Source organism: Pristis pectinata, chromosome 14, assembly GCF_009764475.1.
Source record: "Pristis pectinata isolate sPriPec2 chromosome 14, sPriPec2.1.pri, whole genome shotgun sequence".
In the NCBI taxonomy this organism is placed as follows: domain Eukaryota; kingdom Metazoa; phylum Chordata; class Chondrichthyes; order Rhinopristiformes; family Pristidae; genus Pristis; species Pristis pectinata.
This window is the reverse complement of record NC_067418.1, coordinates 50,830,839-50,852,331: the sequence shown is the minus strand read 5'-3', so window position 1 is coordinate 50,852,331 and position 21,493 is coordinate 50,830,839. Positions and strand designations below refer to the sequence as shown.

At 45.1% G+C, this 21,493-nt stretch overlaps 1 protein-coding gene across 1 annotated transcript in view; it reads left to right on the top strand.

Moving 5' to 3' along the window:
* The window catches only part of LOC127578014 (mucin-2-like), a 166,305-nt gene that overhangs the window by 140,413 nt on the left and 4,399 nt on the right, over positions 1-21,493 (top strand). Inside the window, exons 37-49 of the mRNA XM_052029720.1 lie at positions 732-976; positions 5,036-5,219; positions 5,794-6,040; positions 9,569-9,750; positions 10,238-10,306; positions 10,420-10,533; positions 11,992-12,023; positions 12,130-12,307; positions 15,744-15,784; positions 18,136-18,258; positions 18,339-18,437; positions 19,922-20,050; positions 20,146-20,185. Coding sequence (XP_051885680.1) covers positions 732-976; positions 5,036-5,219; positions 5,794-6,040; positions 9,569-9,750; positions 10,238-10,306; positions 10,420-10,533; positions 11,992-12,023; positions 12,130-12,307; positions 15,744-15,784; positions 18,136-18,258; positions 18,339-18,437; positions 19,922-20,050; positions 20,146-20,185 — 1,683 coding nt within the window. The remainder of the gene's footprint in view (positions 1-731; positions 977-5,035; positions 5,220-5,793; positions 6,041-9,568; positions 9,751-10,237; positions 10,307-10,419; positions 10,534-11,991; positions 12,024-12,129; positions 12,308-15,743; positions 15,785-18,135; positions 18,259-18,338; positions 18,438-19,921; positions 20,051-20,145; positions 20,186-21,493) is intronic.

Below are 21,493 nucleotides of genomic sequence, written 5' to 3'. Positions count from 1 at the left end.
CACAGAAATATAGTTCCCATAAACTGAAAGGATGTGTTAGGTAGCAGTCAATTTTGATTTTAGTTTGGGTTGAGGAATGAGTTTTGAAGAGCTTATTGTTCTTCGTTGAATGATGCTTTGGAATCTTACGACCAAACAAGCAAATACATTTTAATTCAATGCTTGCTTGATGCCTCATTTTAAAGACAGCACCTCTGCAGTATGACATTCCCCCAGTGACACATTGGAATCTTGAGTGCTGAGTGGGTCTTCAACCTAATGTCCCCTCAGTCAGAAATGTAAATTCAGCTGACAGAGCAGAACTGGTACTGCTAATTTAATGGGAAGTTCGAAGTTGCCTTGCAGTGTCGGCTCTTGCCAGCAGCTGGATGCTCTCTAAAAACTTTACACTCAGCCCAGGAAAGATTACCTGCAACATCAACTGTTTGGCCGATTTTGGCCAGAGTTTAAAATTACCACATTCTTTTGCCTTTTTAAAACTCCAGATTTTTTTTTAAATTGACGATCAATCACGCAGATTTAGTAAAGATTTTTAGTTTTTATTAAGAATTTATGAAAGGTCATCAACCTGAAACGTTAGCTCTGCCCTCTCCCCACAGATGCTGCCTGACCTGCTCAATACCTCCAGCATTGTCTGTATCTATTTCAGATTTCCAGCATCTGCATTTTCTTTTCTCTTCAGCTTAATAAATATTTTGTTGGCAACTCCAAGTCTGACTTTGAAATTCCAGGTTTCTGCAGTGGATGGGCTGGTACTTATTACCGTACTTTTGATGGAATTAATTATAAATTCCAAGGAAAATGCACCTACATTTTGGTGAAGCAAATAACGGAAAAAATCAAGAACTTCAAGATTTACATCGACGACGTCGGTGCTGAGCCAGATATGATGTGGTCAAAAGCCATCAAAATATTCTACAAATCTTTGGAAATCACATTGCTTCGAGTGGCTGTCAACAACACAGAAAGAATCAAGGTAAGAGTTTCTGAATTTTCTGTTTATTGGCAAAGAGGCAGAGACCATCCCCATCCACTTAGGGTTTTAAGTACACCATGAATGCCCTTGGCAAATAAAGCTTTTGGAGTAAGGTTGGGATGGCTATTGGAGTTTTGGCCTCTATATCACTGAACCAGAAGAGGACTTTTGATCCTCCTCAATGCCCCGTGACCACAGTTGAAAGGGCATTTGAGGGGTCATCAGTACAGGTCAAAACAAGACTTGGCAATGACGTTCCCAAGGAATTACCAAACATAGAGTAATACAGCACAGAAAAAGGCCCTTTGGCCCAACTGGTCCATGCCAACCAAGTGCCCATCCAAGTTAGTCACATTTGCCGATATCCTTCAAAACCTTTCCTATCCATGTCCCTGTCCAACTGTTATTGTACCTACCTCAACCACTTCCTCTGGCAGCTCATTCCACATACTCACAACCTTATATGTAAAATAAAGTTGCCCCTCAGGTTCCTATTAAATCTTTCCCCTCTCACCTTAAACCTATGCCCCCTAGTTCTTGATTCTCCAACCCTAGGAAAAAGACTGAGTGCATTCACCCTGTCTATGCCACTCATAGTTTTTTATACACCTCTATAACATCACCCCTAGCTTGTCCAACCTCTCCCTATAATGCAATCCCTCGATTCCTGGCAACATCCTGGTAAATCTTTCCTGCACTCTTTCCAGTTTAACATCTTTCCTACAGCAGGGCAACCAAAACTGAACACAATACTCCAAGTGCAGCCTCACCAGCATCCTGTACAACTTCAACAAAACCTCCCAACGTCTATACTCAGTGCCCTGACTAATGAAGGCCAGTGTGCCAAAAGCCTTCTTCACCACCCTGTCGACATGTGATGCCACTTTCAGGGAACCATCTACCTGAACCCCAAGGTCCCTCTGTTCCACAACACTTCCCCAGGGCCCTACCATTTAACGTGAAAGTCCTACCTCGATTTGACTTTCCAAAATGCAATACCTCGCGCTCATCTGAATTAATCTCCATTTGCCATTCCTCGGCCCATTTACCCAGCTGATCAATTGTATGTCATCTGCAAACTTATAGATTGTGGCAGACGCCTGTAGGTCTTTAGAAACATAGAAAACCTACAGCACAATTCAGGCCCTTCTGCCCAGAAAGTTGTGCCGAACATGTCCCTACCTTAGAATTTACTGGGCTTACCCATAGCCCTCTATTTTTCTCAGCTCCATGTACCTATCCAAAAGTCTCTTAAAAGACCCTATGGTAACCGCCTCCACCAGCGTTGCCGGCAGCCCATTCCACACACTCACCTTTGATGGATTAAAGAACACAATGACCCTACCACTGACTCTTGGGGAGTGCCACTCTTCACATTCCTCCAGTCCAAGAAACAACCATTCACTTCTATTGCTTGTTACCATGTTATGAATGCCCCTACATGCCATATGTGTCATCTTTGTTGGTGAACCTATTATATGGCACCTTATCAAAATCCCTCTGAAAGTCCATGTACAGCACATTGACAACATTGCCCTCATCAACTCTATTTGTGACAAAAGAAGGTAAGAGAAAGAAGCAAACATCAGCTATAAAGCCCAGTGAGTCCACTACACCATTCTTCAATATCATCTGTCTCAGCATCACCTTCCAGCGCTATCCCGATATCCCTGGACTCTCCTGATATCCTGAAATCCATCAGTCTCTGCTTTGAATGAACTCAATGATTAAAGGTGACCAGGGTTGAGAACTGAACATCCAAGTACTTAATGTTCAGGAAGGAAAGGCAAAAAGGGAAAGGAGGTGGAATAGTGTTGTTAATAAGATCTCTTTATTAGTCACATGTACATCAAAACACACAGCAAAATGCATCTTTGCATCGAGTGTTCTGGGGGCAGCCTGTGCAGGTGAATTGTGCAATAGTAATATTAGTTCTGAAAACTTTGATGTGGAGTCTGCATGGGTGAACCAGTGGACAAAAACATCAGTGGGGGTTGTATACAGACACCCAGACAATGGTGCTGATGTCGGGGATGGCTCTAAACAGAAGATAAGAGACTTATGCAATCTTGGTACATCTGTAATTATGGATGACTTTAGTCTACACACAGATTGGGAAAGCTAAATTAGCAATAACACTGTAGAGGAGGAATTTTTGGAATGTATTCACGATGGCTTTTTAACATAAGATAACATAGATAAGATCTCTTTATCAGTCACGTATACATTGAAACGCACAGTGGAATGCATCTTTTGCGTAGACTGTCCTGGGGGTAGCCCGCAAGTGTCACCACACTTCCTAGAGAGCGAGTCATCTTAGATTAGATACTGTGTAATGGGGAAGGATTAATAAACCATCTTGTTGCATGGGGTCCCCTGGGGAAGGGTTGACCGTAACATGATAGAATTCCTCAGTAAGATGGAGGGTTCAAGATTGATTCTGAAACAAGGGTCCTGAATCTAAATAAAGGAAATTGGATTGTGCGGCACAAGAGGGTGCAGATGCTGGAAATTTGGATCAACACACAAAAAGGCGCTGGAGGAACAGCAGGTCAGGCAGCATCTGTGGAGGGAAATGACAGTCGATGTTTCGGGTGGGGACCCTTCATCTGGACTGGAAGAATGAGGGGAGATGGTCATTATAAAAGAGGTGGAGGGAAGCCCCAAGAGCTGGCAGGTGATAGGTGGATCCAGGTGAGGAGGGGTGATAGGCAGATGGAGGAGGGGGAGAGTGGGAACGGTGTCAGAGGCTGGGAGGTGATTGGTGGAGGTGACAAAGGGCTGAAGATTGTGGGGTCTGACAGGAGAGGAAGGTGGAGTGTGGAATGGAGGGAGGGAGGTGGGGGGGAACCGGTGGGGGATGGGCAGATAGAGAGGGTGGGGGAGGGGTAGGAGACAGGGTGGGGGGGGTGGGTGGATCAGGAGGAGAGAGAAAAGGGGTCAGAGGGGAGCGGTTACCAGAAGTTGGAGAATTCGATGTTCATACCACCATGTTGGAGACTGCCCAGGCGGAATACGAGGTGCTGATCCTCTCGTCTGCCTTTAACCTCATCTTGGCAGTAGAGGAGTGGGACATGTCAGTGTGAGAATGGGGAGGTGAATTAAAATGGCTGGCCGCCGGGAGACCCCGTCTGGTATGGTGGACGGAGCGAAGGTGCTCGGGGAAGCGATTCCCCCCAGTCTGCGTCCGGTCCCACCGACATAGAGGAGGCCGCACCGGGAGCACCGGATGCAACAAGTAATGTTGGGGGATCCACGTGTGAAAGGCTGCCTCATCGGGAAGGGCTGTTTAGGGCCCTGGATGTTGGTGAGGGAGGAGATGTAGGGGCAGGTGTTACATCTCCTGTGCTTACAGGGAAGAGTGCCTGGGGAGGGAGTGAGGTTGGGTGGGTGGGGTGGGGGGAATGGATGAGCGTACCAGGGAGTCATGGAGAGAGGGCTCCCTGTGGAAAGCGGAGAGGGGAAGGTGCCTGGTGGTGGGCTCTTGTTATAGATGGTGGAAGTTGCGAAGAATAATATGTCAGATGTGTAGGCTGGTGGGGAGGTAGGTGAGGATCAGGGGAACTCTATCTGTCTGGGGGGGTAGGGTGAGGACATTGGGTATTGGATCATGAGTTGGCTATGCTAGATTAGGGAGCATTACTTTAAAGGTTGACAGTGGATTGGCAATGGCAAGAATTTAAAGAGCACATGGATAACTTGTAACAGTTGTTTATTCCTGCCCGGCGCAACAATGGAACGGGAAAGGGGTGGGGGGGGGGGTGGCTTAAGCACGGATTTCAAGGGAAGTTAACAGGAGGAACATCAGAAGCCAGAAAACGATTCACACTGCCCCACTCATTGTGAAGTGTCCAACAGCGCTCTGCAGGGCACCCAAGGCCAGAGGTCAGCTAGGCAAAGCCTCCATACAGTTAGGACCATATCCAGCAGCAATTCTAACGCAGTCCTCAGGGGCACCGTTTGCTCCATGATTTTCAGACTGAATACGTTGTCAACACATTCCTCACGCTTATGAAACAAGACAGTAGCTGACTGAAGCACATTGTTTTCTTTATACAGGCACTGGTCAATGGTCAGGAGCTTATACAACCTTATTTCCATGATGAGATAAGGATCAGTTCCTCGGGGATCACTGAAAAGGTTGAGATTATTACCATTAATTCTACCATTACTTTTGATGGACTGGAATTTATGATTGACCTTCCTTACAAGATCTTTGGGAAAAATGTTGAAGGACAGTGCGGTATGTATCATGGGACTTATTAACTTGAGCTTTCAGAGTTGTAGAATCCTGTCTATGAATTGCAATATCACTGTGTGTGGACTGACACTCTGGAGTTTGAATTTCAGTCCCCTCAAGACTTTGGACATTTGTTTCTGTTCTGCTATTAATTAGCTTTTTTCCTCATTAGATTAAGTAAATTAAGGAGAATTATTGTTCATGAAAGTCAGTGTTCAAATTGTCTAATGGGTGAGGCTTCTTTTTCTCTTTCCACTATCCCTGATTTCTGGGAATATTGCTTTTCTCAGAGATGGACGATCTCATGGGAGTGCATCTCCCAATGTACTTGTCCTTCCACTGTGGGATCAACACAAGTTCAAACCAGAGGGGCAGTGTAAGGATGCAGATTAGGAAATTCTTCTTAAAACAATGGCATCCATTTTGAGTATCAAATGGACACCCCCAGTGGGGAGGTGAGGGGTCCATCTGAATGGATGTGGAAATGAACTGGAGGACCTTCCTCAGTTGTGAGTATCTCATGATGTTGTAAGTACATTTGAAATAATGCCTCAATTTTCAATTCCCACTTCCCTAGGTACCTGTACCAACAACAAGGCAGATGACTGCACATTGCCTGATGGAGCAGTGACATCTTCTTGTCTTAAAGCAGCTCCTCACTGGAAAGTTACAGACAAGAACAAGGGATCTTGCGAAACAGGAAGCACAACCCCAAGCCCACTTCATCCTTCAACTATGCCGTCTGCAGAAACCACACCCAGCCCCACAACTACACCAACTGTCCCTTGTGCAGCATCAGACATTTGCAAGATCATTTACGGCCCGTAAGTCATATCCGAGGGTGAAGGTCACAAACAGGCGGGGTCTGGAATGTGCTCAGTGGACGGCAGTAAGCAGTCATTCTCCTTCCTGCCTTCCACGTGGCCACCTAGTCAGAGCTATTTAGTAATTTTAATATGAGTAATTTTAATACTAATGCTATAATACTTTGTTCTGGAAGATATGTCGTAATCGGCCATTTGTTTTCTCCACAAATTAGTAGCCCTGGATGAGAACGTCCAGTGATGGCCCCCCAGTCCCCAGCTTGCAATGATTGCCTGTGAGCTCCAGCCCTGATGACCGATCTTCGGAATTGCAACCACTAACATGGCGACCCAATCTCAACACCCACAATCACCAGCCCCCCCACCCACTGATCCACAGGCACCAACTGTCAACCCCAACTCAGCCCAGTCACTGTCCTACACAGTGCCCAATCCTAAACAATCAGGACAAACATTTCATTTCATTTCCGTTGCCTCAGCAGAGAAACACAGTTAATGTTTTGGGACAATGAGGCTTCATCAGAATGAGAGGCAAGATTGAGATGAGTAGAAATACTTTCACTCGGAACCTTTGGAAACCTCTATCTCGGAGCAGCTTGGAAGTTCAGTTGTGTTGAGGGATAGATAGATTCCTGGACATGAAGGGAATCAAGGAATATTGGGATCATGCTGGAACATGGCATTGAGCTAGAAGATCAGCTATGGTCTGCTCCTGCTCCTGAACTCGTCTGATGAAGGTCATTGACCCAAGGCGTTATGATATGATATGATATGATATGTTTATTAGTCACATGTACATCAAAACACACAGTGAAATGCATCTTTTGCATAGAGTGTTCTGGGGGCAGCCCGCAAGTGTCGCCACACTTCCAGCGCCAACATATCACGCCCACAACTTCCTAACCCGTACGCCTTTGGAATGTGGGAGGAAACCAGAGCACCCGGAGGAAACCCACGCAGACACACGGGGAGAACATACAAACGCCTTACAGACAGCAGCCGGAATTGAACCCGGGTCACTGAGTGCTGTAATAGCGTTATGCTAACTGCTACACCACCATGCCTGCCCCTGTATTAACCCTGTTCATCCTGTTTCACTCTCCAGAGACACTGCCTGGCCTGCTGAGTGTTCCCGGCATTTTTTCTTTTTAGATATCTGATCTATTTTTAACTGAAAAAATTTCCTTCACTATTCTAATCCTAAAAACGAATTACAGTAAGGCTTTAAGTGTGTGTAGTCATACTGTGAACAGTCAATGTGGTTATGGTACGAGTTTGGCATGTGCATGTGTGTAGGGAGCACGAGTAGTCTAGATTGAATTGCCTGTGTAATATGGGGTTTAAATGTGCTTCGACCATCTCTTCTCCAATCTACTACTGTAGAACTAGCAGTGATCCCACTGCTACATCGGTGACCTTCCCTCCAGTACAGGTTTGGTGAAGATTTATGACTCCTCAGTCAGTAAAGAAGCCCATGGCTGTATGAGAGGAGCTACTGATCTGTTAGCCTAGCCTTAGTCAAAGGGAAAATGCTAGCCTACGATGCCTTGACAATTCATGTACTCGCCCAGATGCTCCCAAACCTGCCTCCACACCTTTGCAGGCACTACACTCCAGATCGTCTCTGGGTGAAAAAATTCTTCCTCAGATCCACTCTAAACATCTTACTCCTCAGCATGAACTAAGCCCTCTGGTCTTAGACACGTCTCCCACCGAGAGAAGTCTCTCACTATCTACCCTAACTACGTCTCTCATAATTTTGAACACCTCTGTCAGCTCTCTCCTCACCTTTCTCTGCTCCCAGGAAAACAAACCTGGCCTTGGTCTCTTCTCATAGCTGAAGCACTCACTTCCAGGCAACACCTTGGTGAGTCCCCTCTGAACCCTCTCCAGTGCAGTCGATACAATGGCTGTAAGATTTCCTTTACTCCTGTGATCAGACTTGCTGGTAATAAAAGCTCGTGCACCATTTACCTTCCTATTTTCCCACTACACTTGCATTATTGTGACTTGTGTACGGGCACACCCAGGTCACATTAGCACTGCCTAATCTCTCACCATTTCACAGACATATGGTTTACTGTTATGTTCACCAAAATGGATTGTGGCCCTGAGGCCCAAACACTGATTCCTGTGGCACCTCTCTAGTCACAGCTTGCAGACTTGAGAGTGATCTGTTTATGTCCACTCCTTGCTTTCTGTCCAATGACATTTCTCCATCTGTGTCAGTACATTACCCCAACTCCATGTTAACCAAACTCCAGTATTGGACCTTATAGAAAACCTTATGTAAATCCAGTTACATCACCGGTTTGCCCATATCACATAGGCACATACTCAAAGAACTCCAACAGATTAGTCAAAGATGGTTTTCCTTCATGAAAAACACGACGATGCTAGAGGAACTCAGCAGACCAGGCAGCATCCGTGGAGAAAAGCAGGCGGTCAACCTTTCCGGTCAGGACCCTTCTTCAGGACTGAAGATAGGAAAAGGGGAAACCCAATATATAAGGGGGAAAGCAGGGCAGTGATAGGTGGACAGAAGAGGGGAGGCGGGGTGGGCACAGGGTGGTGATAGGTCAATGCAGGTAAGAGATAGTGATTGGGGGGGGGGAGGGGAGGGGAGGAGGGGAGAGCAGATCCACCAGGGGATGGGTCAAAGGTAAGGGAGAGAAAGAAAAAAAGGTTGAAAAAAGGCTAGGAAAGGGAAGAAGAGAAGAGCGTGGTGGGGGGAAGTGGTGTTGTGGGGAAGGGTGGGGGTGGGGATATTCCCCTTTTCCTATCTTCAGTCCTGAAGAAGGGTCCTGACCCGAAATGTTGACCGCCTGCTTTTCTCCACGGATGCTGCCTGGCCTGCTGAGTTCCTCCAGCATCATCGTGTTTTTCTTCTAGATTCCAGCATCTGCAGTCCTTTGTTTCTCTATGATTTTCCTTCATAAGTCCATGTTGACTCTGCATAACCCTACTATCTTTCAAGAAGATTTGTATTTGCATTCTTCATTATAGGTTACAGCACTTTCCATCCTTGGTGCTCAAGTAACAGGTCAGCAGTTCCTACTTTCTCTCTCTTAACATTTTCTCACCACCACCCCGCCCAAACCACAGGAACAAGTCCAGAACATTGGACAATCATAACTTGAGCATATGTTTTCGGTAAGGCTTCCTTTTTCAACACTCTGGAATATAGATCATCAAGGTCTTTCGGATTTATCAGCTGTCCAGCTAACCAGCTCCTCTACCACCATTTTTTGACAAATACTGAGTTCCGTCAGGAGTTTCTGCCCCATTATATTTGTCAGCATCTCTGTTAACTGAGGTCTTTTAAAATCTTGTCAGGTGGAGATGAATGGTCTGATCGCTCCCACTCAGAGAGGGGAAGAAATGAATCAGGAAAGAGAATGGTTAAGGGTGGGGGGATTATATAGAGAGATGGACGAAGTCCCAGCAATTGTCATTGTCAACATGCATGAAGAGAGACAGTTCCAAGCAGATCCTCTTGGATTTCTAACATCATTATTCTTTTCTTAGTATCTTTTCAAAATGCCATGACAAGGTTCCTCCTGGCCCATTCTATGACACATGTGTATATGATGGATGCAACGCCAAGACTGATACAATAATATGCTCCAGTATAGCGATGTATTCTAAGATATGCAAGTCTAAAGGTGATGTCTGTGTGAATTGGCGAGATCACACCAATGGAACATGTGGTAAAGTAACTGATAATATCTTCATAAAATCACAGGAGGAGTTCCTTCAGCTCATCAACCTTTCCATTCAGACCTATCCCTTCTCTCCTTGTGGCCTCGCTAAATTAACCCTCTTCAAATATTTGTCCAAATTCCTTTTCAAAAGTTATTGCTGCATCTGCTTCCGTCGTCCTCTGATGATCTCCACTGCTTTGTTCTAAAGTATCTGCCACCCCGAAGGCATTCGATACGTGGCCACCCACAGAAAAGAACCTGTTTCCCCTCTACAGGTTAACAACAAAAGTGGTCTCTCTCTCTCTCTCTTCTCCGACTCACTGAGCAAAACAGCCAGCACGTTGTAATTTTGCTGTTGTGACGACACCACACACACACCACACACACACACACACTACTACTCAACTGTCCATGTCTTAAAGGGACATTCACCAAAAAGCAACCTGACCCATAACATGCTTAATTTCTTGTTTTCTTGTTTACTTTAATCCAGTATATCACTGCCCTGAAACATGGAATATAAGGCATGTGCATCAAAGGAACAGCCAACCTGTGGTTCAAGGTTTGTTGTACTTATTTAGCAAACATTCTCAATGGCAATTCAAAATGTCATTCTCTCTTTTTCTTTCTCTCCCTCACTTCATGTACAATAATTAACACTCTCTTTCTGATCAGGTCGACAGACAAAAATGCACCCAGTGATAAGGGTGCTGATGATGAAGGCTGTTTCTGTCCAGATGGGAAGATCCTTTTTACGCCATCAGACACCTGTACAGATAACTGTGGTAGGTATATTTTTGTGCACCTTCTCCAAAGCCTGTCACATTCCAGCAATTGTACTTGTTTTCAGCAATAGAGGAGTATTTTACTTCATTTGAGAATTATGTTATGTACCAGCAACATAGAAACACTATGAGCCATGTATAAATGTTAGAATCTAATTATTAATAACTACTTGTAATAATAGAGAAATAAAAACGTTAGACATCAGACAATCGACCCCAAAATAGCCCGAAGTGTGTGTGTGGCAAGTTCCCAAACCCCAAGTTTTGGAACAGTTCTCAAAGTTCAGTTCAGCAAGTCATGAAGCAAAACGATGAGCAAAGGCTTCTGAAAACCACAGGAGAATGTCGAGAAAAATGTAGAGAGAAGGAGTTTACGAATTCCACAAGTTCCACGATGGAACCAATACGACACCCCAAACGCCAAAGTACTTTTAGTCAGAGATATCTGCCACTCTGAGGGCACTCGATACGTGGCCACCACAGATATACATGATTCCAGGTACAGGTTAACGACAAAGTGGACTCCACAGATTGCTCCAAAAATCCACACATGGATTGGTAAGGTCAGAACGATCGTGCTTCACTCATAAACACAGAGACTGGCAGTGCTACCAACTTTTATCCCTCCCTCTCCCCTCCCGCTCCCCCCCCTCCCTCTCCCCCTCCCTCTCCCCCTCCCTCTCCCCTCCCCTCCCCTGCCTCCCTCCCCTCCCTCTCCCCTCCCCCTGCCTCCCTTCCTCTCCCCTCCCCCTGCCTTCCTCCCTCTCCCCTCCCCCTCCCCCTCTCCCCTCCCTCCCTCTCCCCTCCCTCCCCTCCCTCTCCCCTCCCTCTCCCTCTCCCCCTCCCCCTCCCTCTCCCCCTCCCCCTCCCTCTCCCCCTCCCTCTCCCCTCCCCCTCCCCCTCCTCTCCCCCTCCCCCTACCTCTCCCCTCCCCCTCCCTCTCCCCTCCCCCTCCCCCCTCCCCTCCCCCTCCCTCTCCTCTCCCCCTCCCTCTCTCCTCGTTGCCAGCACATCCTTGAAATATGCCTTCAGGCTCTTACATCATTCCAGTAATAGACGCTAATTTGCTCCCACTCGTAGCAGTCAGATAAAGCCACACACACTACTGCACTACCATCCAGATGCCTTAAAGGGACACTCACCAAGGAGCAACCTGGCTCATAACAATTGTAGGTGGAGTTCTGCACTTTGGGAGGGGATGGAATGCATTGGCAAGAGAAAGTCAAGGAAGTAACCCAGCTGAAAGTGCATTTTCTTGATGTGATTATTTTTGTGTAATAATCTTATTCAGGACTGGTTGGTGATATCTTGAAATCTACGTTGACTCCTCTGATCAGCAATCACTTCATTGTATCCTTCACCTTTCTTTGGATTTATGTTTCTTTGTTGATTATGTAACACCTGGTATTTTGGTCCAAATTTAGTCAATAATAATAATGACTTCATTTTCTATTTACTGCAGAGTGCATTGGTCCTGATGGAAAACCAAAGCAGGTAGGTATTTTCAGATGAGCAAGTGATATCTGTCATTAAGATTGGTATTAATTTCAGCATTCACCTTTCCAAAAACCTCCTGAATGATCTTGTGTGTTTGTGACAGATTGGTGAAACATGGCAAAGCAATTGTCAGGACTGTTCTTGCAACAATGCAACGTTAAGTGTCGTCTGCAAACCCCACAAATGTGCTCCATCACCACCAGTGGTATGCAAAGAGCAAGGATTCATACCAGTTGTTCAAAGAAATGAACAGGACTTGTGTTGTACAGAAACCAAGTGCAGTAAGTAGACATCTTATAAGTTGTAAAAACAGAACATGCTGGAAATATGCAACGGATCAGACCAAGAAATACAGAGTTAACATTTCCGGTCCTTGACCCTTCATCAGAATTGGAAATGAACTTTCATCAGAACTGCTCCAATTCTGTGAAAGGATCATTGACCTGAAAACATTCTGTTTCTCTCTCCACCTTTTGCAGTTTTTGATTATCAGTCTTGCAAGTTGTAGTGTGTATGAATATTTAATTGTCCAGTACTAGTATGAAACATTCTGTTATCTAAAGCAACACCATGTGTGTTGTGTGTTTGCCTATTTGCCTCGAGGGAATCTTGTTTTTTTTATGTAATCGTTTTAGAGATATGATTTCAAAAACAGGATGGTAAATAGGATAGGTTGACATGGACGGTGGACCACTGTGTCTGTTTCTGTGCTGTATGACTCTACAACTCTTAAGTCAAGCTCAAAGGTTTAAGTTCTAGTGATAAAAGCCAACGAGGACCTTATGATCATATGACCAGCAGGTATGATACATTTGAATTGCCAGGTGTAAGCACACTTTGTGCATGTTTTTATGTTTAATGCCAGAATTATTTTCTTTCAGCATACTTAGAAAGGATAGAAAATAGATGGTATCACCGAGCTCCCACACTTATTGCAGAGGTTTGGGAAATCAACCTTCAGTCGAGGGCTCAGAGAGAGAGGGCAACCTCAGACTCTGTCGGAAGAGTAGTGTCCTTCCCTCTGGTCATTACACGGAGGTGATGAGTCTCCAGACTGAGGCACCAATCTACACAGTCTTCAAAAGAAGAGTTTAGTACAAGTAACTTCAGGAACTGCCACCATGCTATGTATATTCAAACTATAGTCAAAGTCAAAGGGAAGTTTATTGTCATCTGCACAAGTACATGTATGCCCAGATGCAATGAAAAACTTACTTGCAGCAGCATCACAGACACATAGCATCAGATAAACAGCATTCACAAAAAAAACATAAATTAATCATAAACTGTGCACAATCTTTACAAGTAGAAACACAGAACAAAAAAGTCAATTGTAGTGCGAAGTGTTGCTATACTGAGGTAGTGATTAGGGTTGTGTTGGTTCAAGAGCCAGGACAAAGTCACATGTTTTTTTTAATTGGAAAAAAAAACAGAATTTCACCTCATTCTTCTTATTCATGAAGAGTCAGGACGACACAGAAGGCAAACATTTGGCCCTTTGAGTCCACGCAGCCCTGTGTAGAGTAATCTAGTCTGCCCCATTCCCTCGTTCTCTCCCCATCCAATGTCCTTCCCAACACATTAATGATTTGCCCTTCCCAACCCTTGTAGTCGGTGAGTTCCAGGTCACTGGGTAACCAAGTGTCTCCTCACATCCCCCACTCTCTTTTGCACAAAACAAAAATCTGTGTTCCCTGATCCTTGGAGCATCAACCAATGGGAACAGGGTTTCTTTGCTTCCCTTATCTAAATCTGCCGTGGTCCCTGACAACTTGAACAAATCTCCCCTCAAACTCCTTTGTGGGACAATCCCAGCTTCCCTACCTGACCTCATGGCTAAACTTTGTCAGCCCTGGAACGATTCCGGTAAATCTCCTCCGCACTCTCTCCTGAACCTTTACCTCCCTTGAGTTGAGAGCAGGACCGGACACAACACTCCGGTTGTGGCCTGACCCAAGCTTTGTAAAGGTTCAGCGTAACTTCCCTGTTTCACGACGCTTAAGCTGCCACATTATAGGCTAACTACTGGCTCAATATGTCCTGCCGCCTTCACATGGACCCCCATCTCCCTCTGTCCTTCCACACTCGTTAGAACCGTCCCATTGACTCTGCTTGTCCCACCACCTTGCACCTCTCTGCACGAAATTCCATCTGCCAATTGTCTGCCCCTTCTGCAACGTTGCAGTTCATCACTGGCGTCTGCACATTTGAACATTTTAATCTGTACTCCAATGTCCCAAATCATTACATGACCCCTGGGGGAGCACCAGTGCTTGTAGTCCTCCAGTCTGAAACACAACCATTTACCACAACTCACTGCTTTCTGTCAAGTGAATTTAATATCCGTGCCTGCACTGACCCTCCAGTCCCATGAGCTGCCTACTCAAGGCCCCTGCTGAAGCCCGTTACCCCCACAGCTGGCTGCATTGACCTTGAAATAAGAAAAGCTCCAAAGAGCCAGACAAGTTGTGGGAAGAGGTAAGAGGGAAAGGAGGAGGTGGAAAATTTAAAGCAACAAACAGTCTGCTGGAGGAACTCAACAGGTTGAGCACTATCCGTGGGGAAGAGTGGAATTGTCAATGACTTGGATTGAAACGCTGCATCAGGGTTTCCTTCCAAAGCATCGACAATTCCTTTCCCGACAAATGTTGCTCGATCTGCTGAGCTTCTCCGGCAGATTGTTTGTTGCTTCAGATTCCAGCACCTGCAGTCTCTGGTGTCTCTAAATTTAAAGCATGGTGGACATAGGACAGAGTAATGCATTGGGTAAAAATGAGATGGGTGAGATAGGGACACAGAGCTTGGCACCGGAGCGTGGTGACTCGTTGCAAGCTGCTCTCTGCAAATCTACTCATTACTTTCACCATAATACCAATACTAATAATGTTAATAAGAAATTTTATCTTGAAAGGCACAAAGCTGACACAAAAAGATGAAGGAATAGCATGGATGGAATTAAACCTGAAAGTTATTCTGGAGGCATGGTGGTAGAGTAATCAAGCTGGGTGGAGTGGAGGGGAACTAAGTATTCTCAGATACATCAATGAGTCCCTTGCACCTTGTCAGCAGAGTAGTGATGTGAGACCCAGTGGATGCAGCATGTTTGGAATTTCTGAGCACATTTGAAAGGGTTCCACATGAGAGGTTATTGCCCAAGATTGGAGCTCACTGGATTCCCAGAGGTTGAACGTTGGTTATCAGATGTAACACAGAGTCAGCATAAACAGATGACTTTCAGGTCCATCATTGTCCACCAGAAATTATGGGCTCACCACCCGAATGATTTAAAGAGGATTGGCAGTGTTAATCAGTATTGTTGGAATTCAAAATCCTGTGGTGAATCAGGAAGTGGTCCAAGGGGTCTTGATCACTGCATGAGAGGGAAAATTCTTGTTCAACCTATAATGAACCCTGTCTAATTAATATCACTCATGGTCATTGGAGCTTTTTCTTAACAAATGCCAATTTCTGCCCATTCAGAATGTAATGTCACTCACTGTCCCGATGTGAGGCCTGAGTGCGGACCTGGATCGATGCCAGTGATCCATATGCATGAAGACAAATGTTGCCCAGTTTATACATGTAGTAAGTGTTGCACTTCTCTTCAGTCTGTGGTCAGACATGCTTCACTTTCACTGCCTTGACTGTCTGAAGTAACGTGCTGTAGCATCAATGTAGATGAACTGTTAATTTAATGGCATATTATTCTGTTTTCAGAACCAAAGCAAGTCTGTGTGTACAATGACACTGAATACAAGGTAAGGTATACAGACATATACTCAGGTATCAGTTACGGTTTCATTGAATCATTAGAAGTGTACAGTATGGAAACAGGCCATTCGGCCCAAACTGCCCATGCTGTGTAAACCCCATCACCCGACACATGGTCCATAGCTCTCTATGCCTCAGCGATTCAAGTGCTCAATCTAACTTCAGTTGCTCAGTTTAGAGTTTTTCATGTTTCTGTCTCATTTTCCAGTTCAATAACCTCTGCAGTAAATATTCACTTCAATTCAGACGAGCATAAAATGGAGAAAGAATGTGAAAGCGTAGTAAGAGGTGAAAATGGAACAGAGCACATAGAACACTGCAGCACAGAAAGGCCATTCGGCCCTTCTAGTCTGTGCTGAAACTTTATTCTGCTAGTCCCATTGACCTGCACCCAGTCCATAACCCTCCAGACCTCTCCCATCCATGTATCTATCCAATTTATTCTTAAAACTTAAGAGTGAGCATGCATTTACCACATCAGATGGCAGCCCGTTCCACACTCCCATCACTCTCTGAGTGAAGAAGTTCCCTCTAAACCTTTCCCCTTTCACCCTAAAGCCATGTCCTCTCGTACTTATCTCTCCTAATCTAGGTAGAAATAGCCTACTCGCATTTACTCTCTATACCCCTCATAATTTTGTAAACCTCTATCAAATCTCCCCTCATTCTTCTGCGCTCCAAGGAATAAAGTCCTAACCTGTTCAATCTTTCCCTGTATGTTCATTGGGATGTTAGTTTAAAACTCAGGAGGTAGAAATCACAGCCAGCATTTAACTGGTAGGAAAGTAAGTTGTGAGGAGGACATCAAGAGGATACAAAGGGATATAGATAGGGTTCAGTGAGAGGGCAAAGACCTGGCAAATACAGTGTACACCACGGCCAAGAGAGCTCACCAGTGCCTCTAACTTCCTCAGGAGGCGAAAGAAATTTGGCATGTCCCCTTTGACACTCATCAACTTTTATCGATGCACCATAGAAAGCATCCTATCTGGATGCATCACGGCTTGGTATGGCAACTGCTCTGCCGGGGACCACAAGAAACTGCAGAGAGTTGTGGACACGGCCCAGCGCGTCATGGAAACCAGCCTCCCCTCCATGGTCTATACCTCTTGCTGCCTTGATGAAGCAAATCAAAGATCCACCCACCTGGGTCACTCTCTCTTCTCCCCTCTCCCATCAGGCAGAAGATACAAGAGCCTGAGGGCACAGACCACCAGGCTCAAGGACAGTTTCTATCCCACTGTGATAAGACTATTGAACAGTTCTCTTATGTGGTGAGATGGACTCTGACCTCACGATCTACCGTGTTGTGACCTTGCACCTTATTGTCCAGCTGCACTGCACTTTCTCTGTAGCTGTGACACTTTACTCTGTATTCTGTTATTGTTTTTACCCTGTACTACCTCAATGCACTATGTAATGAATTGACCTGCATGAACAGTATGCAAGACAAGTTTTTCACTGTACCTCAGTACAAGTGACAATAATAAACTGATACCAATAATATGGAAAATGTTATAGTTCAACATGGTGAATGATTGCAGAGTTCTGAAATGTAAAGAGATGCAGTTATCCAAGTGCATGATCCATAAGAGACCAGTGTGTAGACCAGCAAGTTATGAGGGAAGCTGACATAATGTTGAAATTTATTGCTGGGTGAGTGGAATGTGGAAGTAGAGGGAATATGCTTCAGTTACACTGGGTGTTGGTAGGCTCATATCTGGGCACCTGTGTACTGTACTGGTCTCCTTATTTGCAGGAAGGATGTCACTGCATTGGTAACAGTTTACTGGGCTAATGCCTGAAGTGGAAGGGTTGCTGAATGAGGAAAGGTTGGACAGTTACAAGCTGTTCAGTTTAGGAGTGTTGGGGGGAACATATAAGAGCCCAAGGGATCTTGACAGGGTGGGTGTGGAGAGGATGTTTCCTCTTGTGAGAGAAGCTGGAATTGAAGGTCAATCTTTAAAAATAAGGAGACACTCACTTGAGGCAGAAGTGAGCTAATTTTTCTTTGCCAAAGAGTCACAAGTCTTTAGAGATCTCTTCCTCAGAGTCTGAATATTCCAAAGGCAGCTTCTCTATCAGCAGGGGGATGAAAGGTACGAACGTGTTGAGTTGCAGTCAGATTAGACGTGATCTTTTTGAAAGCTGGAGCAGCCCGGATGGCAAGCTTCTGTTCCCGGCTTAGAGGTTAATAACTCTGTGAATTTTGCACAAAGCTTGAGGTCCCAGGTACACATAAAACTCCAGAGGTTTATTTACTTCACTTGATGAAATCTGACTCTTCCACAGCACAAATTGAAAGCACACCTCAACTCAAACTTTCCTTGTGTTTCAGCCGGGAATGACTGTTCCTAAGGATGCATGCAAGAATTGCAAGTGTACCGACAAAGTGGACCCATTAACCAATCACAGCGCTATTGAGTGCACTCCCGTAAATTGTGATACTCACTGTGCTCAGGTAACCACCCACCCCTCAGACCATTAATTATTTTATTTATAGTCAATGAAAGGAGACTAATTATTGATGCCTCCCCACAGGGCTTTGAGTATAAGAAGCAGGAAGGACAATGTTGTGGAAATTGTACCCAGGTTTCCTGTATAATTGAAGTGCCAGACAGACCACCAATAATCCTTCAGGTATGCATCTTATCTGTTGGAAGTCACTTATCAGAATTATTATCATCTGCTAAAGAGCGTGAAGAGGAGATACGATGGTAAGAAATTATCTTGATTCAGAAGACCAAGAGGTAGAATCAGATCAGATGAAGATAAGCCCATAACTGCAGAGCAAAGTGTATTTCAGGGTCTACTGATGTTTGTAAGATAGATGCCTGCAATAATCACAGGTGCCTTTAAACTTCACACTGTTTGGACAAACCAAGTTAGCAATGCTTGCCTTGAGGACAAGTTCATAGAGTCCATTGGGGCCATTTCTCAGAACAGTACATTGAATTGTAGATCTGGTGATGTGTCATGAGATAGGATTAATGATTTCATGACAAAAAAAGACTGAGGATAGTAACTTAACGTAGTAGAATTTCACTTACAAACTTGGGTTCAAGGTGGTGTTTTAGACATAAATAATGTTAATTAGAAAGGTAGGGGGTAGACTTGGCTAAAGTAGATGAAGAAAGCAGACTTTTAAGGAAATAATTTCATAATTGGGGTGGGGTGGGGAGGGTGCCCAGCAGTTCATTGTCTCAGGCATGACTTGATCTGCTGGGTGTTCCCCACAGTCCCACATTTCGCAGTTTTTACCTCATCAACAGCTCATCACCACGGCAACCCTGGCCTCACCCGACCGCAGATATTCCCTTTGTCTGAAGGGAATTCTGTTTTCTCTCTTCTCCAGTTCTGCCTTTCAGCTGAAATGTGAACTGTTCCACTCCCCACAACACATACTACCCCGATCTGCTGGCTGTACGCTGGGGTTTTCTGGTTTTGTTTCACAGTTTCCAGCGCTTAGGGCTTTTGGATTTTTCAAGAAGTGGAATCAGTTTGGGTGGAGCTAGGACACAGCACGGGGCTAAACTCTGTGAGGGCAGCTGTGCAAAGGGCCCAGACAGGAACAAATCAGGGAATTGGATGTGTGCACTGTAATAAGGGTAAACAGTACACTTGGAGACATAAATTTATTTGCAGACCTGACAAACCAAATGAGTGGAAATGGTGCAGGAGACAAATTTATGGAGTGTATATGGAATGGATCTCTGGATCAGGATATTGAGGAACATCCCGATTCCTACATCTGATGTGGCCTTTGGTACCCACCGTAGACTTGACCAAATTTTAGCTTTTGTTTTCTTTGCGTTTTACATCGACTTCTCACTTTCACAACCAATTATTTATTCTGTAACATACGTCCTGAGCAGATGGCTAATACAAACACTGTGACACAGTGCAATACAATACATAAATGACACAAATACCTGTGTCTTAGTAGATAGCATTTATAAATTGTGCTCTGCTGTTTATTCAGTACCATTTGGTGTTTGGTACGTGAGGCCAGAGTTGAGAAGAGAGGGAATTTTACTTCTGAGGCAATATTGAAGTCCAAAGCTCCAAAATGTTTCCATGATTATTGTCCATCTAAAACTTTTCTCTTTCCTGTTATTACACAGCCTGGAGAAAAAACGTCAGATGGGAAAAGCAACTGCACCAAGTATGAATGTAAAAAAATAAAGGGACACTTTATTCCAAACATCTACAGCCCCCAGTGCCCACGCCTAGATCATGACAGCTGTGAGCCTGTAAGTTCCAAATAACAGATTGATGATGAATTATCATCTGGTTTATGCCATTGCTTCAAATACCTTTGTTTCTAATGATTTATTCTCTCTGACAGGGAACAATACACATGGACTCTGATGGCTGTTGTGAGACATGTAAGTAATGGACTTAGACAATCACAGAACATCTCCCTGCTGTTGAATTATGAAGTAGTTGTTAGCATAGTGCTTGTTTACAATTCTGGATGAAGTGATTGTGATCAACTTAGTCCTGGCTCAATGGCAAGAACACAAACTTCTGAAGCAAAGGGCTGTTAGTCCCAGCTGATGCTGAGGTTCTGTGTTTCATTGTTAAAGATGCAGGCCTAGAAATTCAACTGCCAGGCGGACGTTTTGAGATATCCAACAGTCTTGAATTATGATTGGCACTTGTGAATGCACTCAGTCCAGAATGTAACTTCAGGGCACACTTTCCCAGTGAGTGTGATCCCTGCACACACACATCACACTGGGTTACAGCAGCTTGGATGCATTGCATGCCTGAGTCTGCACCTTGAATTTTTGACCGAGGGCCATCAACAAACAGCAAGCCCTGACAGAATGAAGCCGGTGAGCTGGAGCACTCCGACAGAGTGGCCTGCAGCAAGTCAGGGGTCTGTTACAGAGACTAGGTGACCGTTTCGCAGAGACCAAACCCAGACTGGGTGACCGTTTAGCAGAACACCTGCGCTCTGTCCGTAACTGCGACCTGCATCTCCCCGTTGTTGGTCACTTCAACTCCCCCTCCCACACTATCACTGATATGTCAGTCCCTCAGCCTCCTCCATTGCTGGGAGAATTCCAAGTGCAAACTGGAGGAACAGCTCCTCATTTTCCATCTTGGAACCTTGAAGCCTGATGGCACAAACATTGAATTCTCCCACTTTAGGTAATTCCCACCCCCCCCCCACCCCACCGTGCTTCTTCCCTTCTTCCCTTTTCTAGCCCTTTCTTCCCCTCTCTCTCCTTACCTTTGACCCATCCCCAGGTGGATCTGCTCTCCCCTCCTCCCCCGCACCTGCCCATCACTGTCTCTTACCTGCATCTACCTATCACCACCCTGTGCCCACCCCGCCTCCCCCCTTCTGTCCACCTATCACTGCTCTGCTTTTCCCTCCTATATATCGGGCTTCCCCTTTTCCTATCTTCAGTCCTGAAGAAGGGTCCTGAGCCGAAACGTTGACCACCTGCTTTTCTCCACGGATGCTGCCTGGCCTGCTGAGTGCCTCCAGCATCATCGTGTTTTTCATCTCGATTCCAGCATCAGCCGTCCTTTGTTTCTCTCATCTGTTACAGAAGATGGTGATTAATTCAACTGCAGTGCTGCTGTTGTGACAATGTCTAGTTCAGCACTGGAGAAGCAGATTGTCTGATTACACGTCCATTCTGGCTCACATCTCCCCACAGTTTCAGCAGTGGTTCCAG